Raw genomic sequence first — 9684 nt, 5'->3', positions numbered from 1 at the left:
CCTTTCTGCCTGCCCTCCCTTAACTACTAGGTGGAAACGGAGGGTGCTGTGTTGTATAGATGTACTACTAAAGGATGGAGTTTAAGGTTTCTCTGTTTTCAGTAGCTCAGAGCTTTCACCAGTGAAGGGGCAGCAAAGGGCACTGGTGGTTTCCCAAGTGGAGACACTCAGAGGCTCTGTTCTCAGATGGGGAAGTTGAGATTAGCCTTCATCAGTGCTGCAGGAGGTATGATAAGCAGGTTTCTATGTTCTTAACTTTCCAGTGAGGTCACAGTGCAGGGACATAAAGGGGATTTCCGAGCCTTTTAACACTTCCAGGTACAAGCTCATTAAAAACCTGCTAAAAAGAATAAGTGAATAAAATGAAACAAAAAAGAGTGGTTGTACAGACAACAGAAATACAGGCTCTTGATGAATTTTAGCAGGGTTTTCTGAAAATCTGGCTATCTTTAAGGCCGTGAGTATTCTCATAAACTAACAAACAAATGACCTATTAAAGAAAACGCCATTTAATCTCTTGCCATTTGCTACTTTGCTATAAATTTGATTTACTTCTTTTGGGAGAATTACCCCAGAGTAGTGGTTACCAAACTTCAGCAGACATCAACTCACTTGGAGGACTTGTTAAAACGCAGATTGCTGGGTGCCACGCCAGGATTTCAGATTCGTTAGTTTTCTTATTTTGTCTAATGGATTATAATCTATTATATGTGTTATTTATTATTTTTAGGAATTATGTATAATGTAATAAAATAATTTTTTTTATTATAAACACCTATTATTTATAATAATGTTTATTTATAAGCATTATTTATTTTGATGCTGAAATTGTCCACCATTTGATAATGGGGAGTCTTTTCAAGCTGGATTCTGTGTCCATTTGCTGTACACTCACTGTATCCTCCTTTCTACATGAGATATTCCTGGCTCACCTAAGACTTTCTCTGCTGCAGTCCTGGAATTAGCCATTTTCCAAGGAGCCATGCTCCTCTTAGTGGAAAATTGTATTTATAAATCAAGTTCTGGGCTTTGGGTGTGCTCATTGTTAACGGGGTGTCACTGCTTCCAGACCTATGAGTGGCCAGAGCTAGAGAACATGTGTATGTAAATATGTGATATGTATAAAAAACATGTACAATTAACACGTATGTGTATATAAACACACTTTTGTGTCTATATTTATTTATATGTTGTTTATATATAAGTATATATTATTAGATATATTTAAAATATATACAATATTCTCTTTCTCTTTGTGTGTGTGTGTATATGTATATATATACACACTATGATTCATGTGATACATTCAGTTCCAACGCAACACTGTAGGTTTTTATGCTAAAGGCACAATAAAATTTATTTACTTCAAGTATTGGAAATAAGAAATAATATCATATCCCTTCCTTTGAAATGCTTTGTTGTATTCGTCGTAACAGTTTTCCTCCTTTGCATAAGAAGTTCCTGACTTCATTCATGCATTTGTCTGACAGCCATCTTTCCTGGAGGTATTACTTCCTTCAGAATTAACAGCATGTAACTTTTCTTTATTTCTGATGACCTGTTTTGAAATTCTCATGGAACTTACATTTTCTCCCCTTCCATGTTTGTAACGTCCTTCCCCTTCTCATCTATACAGGTGGGCAACGCAGCATGAGAAGTCAGAGCCAGAGCTCTGAAGCAGAAACTTGGCTCCCGGCATCCTCCTGTACTTGCCTGTTTGATCCGTCATCCTCTTTGTAGCCAATCTCTGAGCTCCACCACCACTGCCCATCCATGCAGGGGCCCCCTTTGCTCTGTGTTTGGGCTCTGACTCCCTGTTCCAGGCGGTCACTCCATGTGGACACCCTCCTCATTGAGCTTGGGTTCGGGCTTCCTACATTGCATTGCTGGCCTGTCTAGATGCCCTCCTGACCGCTCTTGGTCCCTGAAGGCCACCCTCCCCTCCCTGCTCTGGTTTTGATTTTCCACCCTGGATATCTCTCATTGGGGCGCTCTCCTGCCCTGCTTGGTTGGGCTCTGTCTTTCCATGACAGGTCACCCGCCCCTCCCCCCCACCCCCATCCTATTGATGCCTTCTTTATCCTGCCTGGGCTCTGGCATCTCATGCTAGGTCTCCCTCTTATCAATTCTTTCCTTTCCTTTCTTTTCTCTTCTCTTCGCTTCGCTTTGCTTTCTTGACGGAGTCTTGCTCTGTTGCCAGGCTGGAGTGTAATGGTATGATCTCGGCTCACTGCAACCTCCGCTTCCCGGGTTTAAGTGATTCTCCTGCCTCAGCCTCCTGAGTAGCTGGATTACAGGCATGCACCACCACGCCCAGCTAATTTTTGTATTTTTAGTAGAGATGGGGTTTCACCATGTTGGTCAGGGTGGTCTTGAACTCCTGACCTCAGGTGATCCACCCACCTTGGCCTCCCAAAGTGCTGGGATTACAGGTGTGAGCGCCTGCACTTGGCCTATCAATGCTTTCTTTACCGCACTGGGGCTCCAACACCTACTCTGGGCCATTGCCCCTCTCTACCCCCTACCACAGATACCTGCCTTGCTCTTCCTCAGCTAATGACTTTAGAACTGAAATGTTCAGGAAGGGAAGGCCTCAACTGGATCGTTTAAAATATAAGGAAATGGAAGCCCCATGGTTTGCCCAGAGTCACACAGCAAATTAGTGGCAGCATCGGTACAAATCCAGTTCTCCCTGAGTGTAAGTTGGGTAAAGACAGGGGAGCTTGTCTTTTGTTCACTACTTTATCCCCAGTGCCTAGCACAATGTCTGCATTGAGTAGAATGAAAGAATAAATGTATTATTTCCTGTTTAACTCTTGTCCTTTTCTTTGTCATCTTGATATGTGTGTGTTGTATGTATGTGTGAATACTGGTGACTCTTTACACATTTGTCTATTATCAGTAGTAATTAATGCCCTTACATAAATGTCAACATCTTAATTTCTGTGCCTAGGAATTTCATCAATTCCATGAATTTCTGGAGTTTCTAGCTGGATAGATGGCAAACCTTATAAACTTTGTCATGTGGTTAAGGACATGGAAGCCCTAAAAAGCAGCAGTCATTACAGCATCCCAGGACTCCAGGACTTCCACCAACTGTGGAAGAGAGGATGTGTGATCACTATCAAAGTTAGTTTTCTAGTCACTAGACTATAATCCCTTCAAAAGATTTGGAACCCTACAAGAGAAAAATACCATCACCAGATGGCAAACTTGAGACCCAGGATCCATTCCTTCAGTCACACTGTTCAACTAAGACCGTTCTGCAGATGATCTCACAGCGCAGTGTTTCTAAAACACATGCTGAAGAATCCTGCCTCTGAGAGATCCTTCTTGAGAGGAGGATTCTGAGTTCCAAAAACATTGAGAACATACTCGCATACATGTCTTCTCTAGCAGTTCACAATGGACATGAGCATTGTGAAGGCGCTAAGAAATGCTGGAGTGGAGAAAACTGTTTAACTTTGTGTAACCTGGCATCATCCAAATTTACTTAACCATAAAGCTCCGGTATAGAATAATACCAGTTTCAGTCTCATTTCCTCATTCATGCAAAGGGCAAACACATTATGTTACCTGGGGCTTTTGCACAGAGTGAGTGAGATAAACATATGTAAAGTATACAGCGCCATCCTTGGTATGTGCTACACATATGATAGGTGTTAATTTCTTTTCTCAGATTTTTTATTTATTGGAAACCGCTGTTTTATTATTGAAAAAGTTACATATATTTATTTATAATAATAGAAAGAATACACAAGGCTAAAACTTCAAACCATAAAAGGGATATAAAATTTAAAAACTATGTCCTACCTCAGATTCCCAAGAGGAATATTTTCATGTACCTTTCCAGACGTTTTCTGTGCATGTATATGCAGACATATCAGAAACAGATTTTCAAAAATCTGTTCCCAGTAAATGAGGTAATGGGTTTGCATTCATTTGTTTTGTACTCCTGCAGCAGGACTTGTAGGTTCTTCCATTTTGTGCTACCTCAATTTGTTTTTCTAAAATTCTTGGGAGGGGTGAAGTTAGGGCCTTATGTTTATAGCGAAACATTTACAAAGTGAATGTCACAGAGAACTGGAAACCCCCAGAGTGTTTGGGGGTTAACTAAAGGTCTAGTTTAAGTGTAAAGCCTTTTTTGGTAAAGACTTGCTTAATACTTCCTGAAGGAATTGGTGGGCTGGTATGTAGGTATTAAGGGGCTAGTATGTAGGTTTCCAATTTATGATGGTTTGTTTGACTTCTGATTTTTCAACTTCACCATGGTGCAAAAGCAATATGCATTCAGTAGAAACCGTATTTGGGGTACCCGTGCAACCATTCTGTTTTTCACTTTCACTGCAGTATTCAATATATCACAGGGGACATTCGACACTTTATTATAAAACAGACTTTGTGATAGATGATTTTGCCCAATTTTATGCTATTGTAAGTGTTTTGGGCACCTTTAAGGTAGGCTAGTCTAAGCTAGGATGTTCAGCAGGTTAGGTGTATATTTAATGCATTTTGACTCATGATATTTTTAACTTAAGGTGGATTTATTGGGATGTAATCTTATTTTAAGTCAAGGAGCACCCACGCTCCATAATAATTAAATTTGATATCTTTTATTTTAACAGTTATGACTTGCCTTATAGGTGGCTATATCTAGGTATCTCACCCCTGAGAAAATACGAGTTCTTTGAGGACCCTGTTCATTTCTTGTACCAATTCGAACACATTAAAGGGATTTAATATGGATTTGATGAAGCGAGGGAGTGTCCAGAGAAGACCAGAGCACCTGTTCTCTCTACCAGAACAAAACTGTGATTAAGGAGGTGAATGTTCGTTTATCTGTTCTTTCAGGTAAGGGTGGAGGATAGGGAAGGAGAACATGGGAGCCTGGGCAGGGGAGGGTCAGAGCTGCATCTATAGAGAGACACCAGTTTGTAATTACTCTGATGATATATTAGCTTCCCAGGGCTGCTCTAATAAAGTACCACAAACTGGATGGCTTAAACAACAGAAATTTATTGTCTTACAGTTTTGGTGGCTAGAAGTCTAAAGTCAAGGTGTCAGCAGAGCCAGTTCTTGCTGAGGACTCACTCTTTGGCTTGTAGATGGCCGTCTTCTCTCTCTGTCCTTCTGATCATCTTTCTCTATTCATGTCTGTGTTCAGATTTCCTCTTCTTATAAGAACACCAGCCATATTGATTAGTGACCACCCTAACAAACTCATTTTAACTTGATAGGCTCTGTAATAACCATATCTCCATATAAGGCCCCATTCTGAGGTACTGAAGGTTAGGACTCCAACATATGAATTTTGGAGGGGACACAATTCAGCCTGTAGCAGATGGGTTATCATGCTGGGCTTTAGTGCTTTTCAAGACCCACCCTGTGCCAGTATGCCCACTCACCAACTGCATCTGTCAAAATGTAGGCTCCTTAAAGAAATGAAAGCATTAAAATCACATGTGGTGATTGCCATTTATCCTCTTGTTGACAAACTAGTTCATTTCCCTGAGAGAGTGTTTTGTGTGGTCTGAAGCACCTGCCAGTCTATCCGTGCTGTACCCTCCCAAGACAAAAACACAGGAAGCCGAGCCGTAGGTGACCACTGGCATCCACTGCCTTCATGATTTCCTCTTTGGTTTCTTCGGTTTTGTTCCCTTGCTTCACTCTGTGACTTGTCTGGACATTCACTCTTTGACCCTTGTGGCTAGTCCCTCCCCTTCTTCTTTATTGCCTGGAGTTATCTCCCTATTCCCATAACTCTAATCACTTCTTTCACGTTCTCCTTCAGTGAAGGATGAGGAAATTGAAAGCAGAGTATGCACGTTTTATTAGGAGATTCAAACGGCATCCTACTGCATTAGCCTCAAAAGTCCTAAAATATAAAGACATCCATCTGACAGATCACTGAGGGGAGGACTTATTTTTCTGTTTTAGAAGTTTCTGATTAAACTCAAGAAGAAAAGAAGCTAGTTGTTTCTCACCCAGGAGTGGATTTGTGGTTTGGCTTCACCATGGCTTCTTGCCGTGCCTGGAACATTAGGGTGCTGGTGGCTGTCGTGTGTGGGCTACTGACTGGCATCATTTTGGGACTGGGCATCTGGAGAATTGTGATCAGGATCCAAAGAGGTAATGTCCTGCTATGTTTAACTCAGAGTAAGAGAAGGCATGGGACCTCTGTCCCTGCCACCTGAGGCACAAGTACTGGGAGGTGCCTTGTCCAGTCTGAGGCATCCCAGCAAGATGCCATTTATGGGATATAAAAGACCAAGTCAGTTAAGCCTAGCAGATGGTTGAACAGAAATGAATAGGTGTGGGTGTGAATGGGGAGGGGGAAGAGTGACATAATTGAATTGGCGTCTTTATGCTCTTTTAACTCCAGACTGAATTGGTAGAAGAGTAATAATTAAAACAATTAGTAACACATGTTTAGGTCTGTTGGGTTAAATTAAGGAAAGGGTAAATCGTTATGAACAAGGACACACACATGCAGCAAACACGTACACACACGTGCATAACACACACACAATCAAACATGCACAGAATAGAATTTCACTTTAAGAGAGAAGTTAAAGAAACTCATCACCAAGGTTTAAGTGAAATGATCTCATGGTTTGCACACAAATTTCCCACTTTCCAGATGTAGGAAATTAATCAACAATTTAAAAATCATTTTTAAATGACTTTCCTGATTATTCAACAAATATTTATTAGTTCCCCACTGTGTGCCAGAGCTGGCCTGGAAAAGGAGGACGTGGGAGGGGAAGTATTGAGTAAAACAATGATGTTAAAGCAAAGCCTGCTGTAACTCAGAACAGAAAATTTCAATGATCCTAATGCTGGATCCCTTGGGCTGTAGAGCTTCTCCATAAAGGAATTCAATATTGGATGGGCTGCATACTCCCTTTTGTAAAAATCAGAGAAAGCTTCTAATGAAACAATAAATAAGGGTAAGTGTCATGCACGTCCATGTGAAGAGACCACCAAACAGGCTTTGTGTGAGCAACATGGTTGTTTATTTCACCTGGGTGCAGGCAGGCTGAGTCCGAAAAGAGAGTCAGTCTTCAGCTGCTAAGCCGAGAAGATCTGGGAAGGAGTCAGTCAGAGAGTCTTGGCCCAGAGCTCCAGGGGCTCTGGGAGTGGCTGCCAGGTGAGTTGAACGGTCCGATTTCCAGTGGGGTCCCGCACAGATGGGACACGGCTTAGGAGGAATCCTGGGCTGCGGGCATTCCTTGGCCCAGTGGCCAGATTTCCGGCACTTGTAGCAAGCTCCTGGGGGAGGAGGTTCTGGAGGAACCCCTGGCAGCTGCGGTTCAGGTGTTTGGAGTTGTGTGCTGGAGATGTGGCTGGGGTTTGTCTCACAGTGGAGGCAAGGAATTGCAACTCAGAAATAAGTTGCTACTTGGCTGCCTCTACTATATTATTGTACACCTTGAAGGCGAGGTTCATTAAGTCCTGTTGTGGGGTTTGAGGGCTGGAATTTAATTTTTGGGGTTTTATTTAATGTCAGGAGCAGATTGGGTAATAAAATAAAATGCATATTGAAAATAAGATGGCCTTCTGACCTTTCAGGGTCTAAGGCTGAAAAGTGTCTCAGGGTTGCTGCTAAACGGGCCATGAACTGGGCCTCTAAGTTTTTCATATTTGATGAAAAAGAGCCTAAATGCTAACTGATTTGGGAGAGGTCGGATAAAGAAAAAGGAACATTAACCTTGACTATGCCTTTAGCTCTAGCCACTTTTAAGAGGAAATTGCTGGGCAGGTCGGGGAGGGCTAGTCGCGGAACGAAACTGTAAGCCAGACCCGTGTGAGGAGGGGAGGTGATAAAAGGACTATAGGGTGCGGGAGCAGAGACTGAGGAAAAATTGGGACCTAGCTTGGCCTGGCGAGGAGGGGAGAGGTCAGATGGGTCTGTAGAAAGGGATGATTTTTAGAAAGACTCACCGATGCTTGGGGTTGGGGCTGAGGGGACAGGTGGGAGGAAAAGAAGGAAGATTTGGGGCGAGTTGCATTGGGAACAGAGACTAGGGAGGGACCGATGTGTAAAAGAATGCCTGGACGTCAGGCACCTCAGACCGTTTGCCCATTTTACAACAATTATTTAGATCTTGCAGGATGGAAAAATCGAAAGTGCTGTTTTCTGGCTATTTGGAACTACTGTCGAGTTTGTATTGGGGTTAAGCAGCATTGTAGAAGAAAATAAGGCGTTTAGGTTTTAGATCAGGTGTGAGTTGAAGAGGTTTAAGTTCTTGAGAACATAGGTTATGGAGAACGAAGAATGGAGGGTGGAAGGTTGCCTGCGGTGAAGGAGGCAAGCCCAGAGAAAAGAGAGAGTGGAGACACAGAGAGAAGGAGTTCGGAGGTTCTTGCCCTCCAGAAAAGCAGGAAAGGGGTCGGGGAGCAGAAATAAGGTATTGGGGTGCCAAAATAAGAGATCAGGGTGCAAAAATAAGAGGGGGCACAAAAATAAGACGTCAGGGCGCAAAAATAAGAGGGGGCAAAATAAGAGATCGGGGTTCTTGCCCCTCCCCTAGAAAAGCAGAGAAGGGGTAGAGACAGGGAGAGAAGGGGTCGGGGTACTTGTTCCTCCCCCAGAAAAGCAGAGAAGGGGCAGACAGGGAGGATAGGGGTTGGGGTGCTTGCCTCTCCCGCAGAAAAGCAGGACTTGCCGCTTAGGGTGAAGGACCAAGGCAGACGTCCCTGCAGCGTGGTCAGACACCCCTGAAACGTGGGTGAGTAATCAGAGAGGCGTTCCTGCAATGATTAAACACCAAGGGAAGGCTGCCTTCCCCAGTCCCTGACCGGTGCCGGCGTTTTGGGTCCACGGATAAAACGTGTCTCCTTTGTCTCTACCAGAAAATGAAAGGAATTGAAATTAAGAGAAGGGAGAGATTGAAGGGTGGTGCCAAGACTGAAAGGAGAAAGAGGTCGAGGGATAGTGAGAGAGGCTGGAGAAGAGAATAAAAAGAGGCCGCTTACCTGATTTAAAATTGGTGAGATGTTCCTTGGGCTGGGTGGTCTGAGGACTAGCGGTCATAGGTGGATCTTTCTCAGGGAGCAAAGAGCAGGAGGACAGGGGATCGATCTCCCAAGGGAGGTCCCCTGATCCGAGTCACAACACCAAAATGTCATGCGCGTCCGTGTGAAGAGACCACCAAACAGGCTTTGTGTGAGCAACATGGCTGTTTATTTCACCTGGGTGCAGGCAGGCTGAGTCTGAAAACAGAGTCAGCTAAGGGAGATAAGGGTGGGGCCGTTTTATAGGATTTGGGTAGGTAAAGGAAAATTACAGTCAAAGGGGGATTGTTTTCTGGTGGGCCGGAGTGGGGGTCACAAGGTGCTCAGTGGGGGAGATTTTTGAGCCAGGATGAACCAGGGAAAGGACTTTCATAAGATAATATCATCGCTTAAGGCAAGGACCGGCCATTTTCACTTCTTTTGTGGTGGAATGTCATCGGTTAAGGCGAGGCAGGGCATTTGCACTTCTTTTGTGATTCTTCAGTTACTTCAGGCCATCTGGGCATATATGTGCAAGTCTCAGGGGATGCGATGGCTTGGCTTAGGCTCAGAGGCCTGACAGTAAGTAATGCCAATCGGGAAAGGCAGCAGGAGAGGCAGTATGCCCTCCGAGCAGGTAACTGGGGAGGACAGAAGGTTGGGGAGCTAGCAGGAGCATGGAGCATG

At 43.6% G+C, this 9684-nt stretch overlaps 1 protein-coding gene across 3 annotated transcripts in view; it reads left to right on the top strand.

Annotated features, from left to right (window-relative positions):
* Positions 1–5768: 5768 nt before the first annotated feature.
* The window catches only part of ADGRG7 (adhesion G protein-coupled receptor G7), a 73633-nt gene continuing 69717 nt past the window's right edge, over positions 5769–9684 (top strand). For 2 of the 3 annotated variants that reach the window (XM_077994035.1, XM_001094038.4), the window contains exon 1: positions 5769–6129. In XM_077994035.1, the coding sequence (XP_077850161.1) occupies positions 6015–6129 (115 nt within the window). In that variant the 5' untranslated portion in view covers positions 5769–6014. Of the gene's footprint in view, positions 6130–8654; positions 8733–9684 lie in introns of those variants that run through there. The other variant, XM_077994036.1, reaches the window with a different exon arrangement.

Source organism: Macaca mulatta, chromosome 2 (genome assembly GCF_049350105.2).
Source record: "Macaca mulatta isolate MMU2019108-1 chromosome 2, T2T-MMU8v2.0, whole genome shotgun sequence".
In the NCBI taxonomy this organism is placed as follows: Eukaryota; Metazoa; Chordata; class Mammalia; order Primates; family Cercopithecidae; genus Macaca; species Macaca mulatta.
Note: the sequence above shows the minus strand (reverse complement) of the source record. Positions and strands in the feature narration are given on the sequence as shown.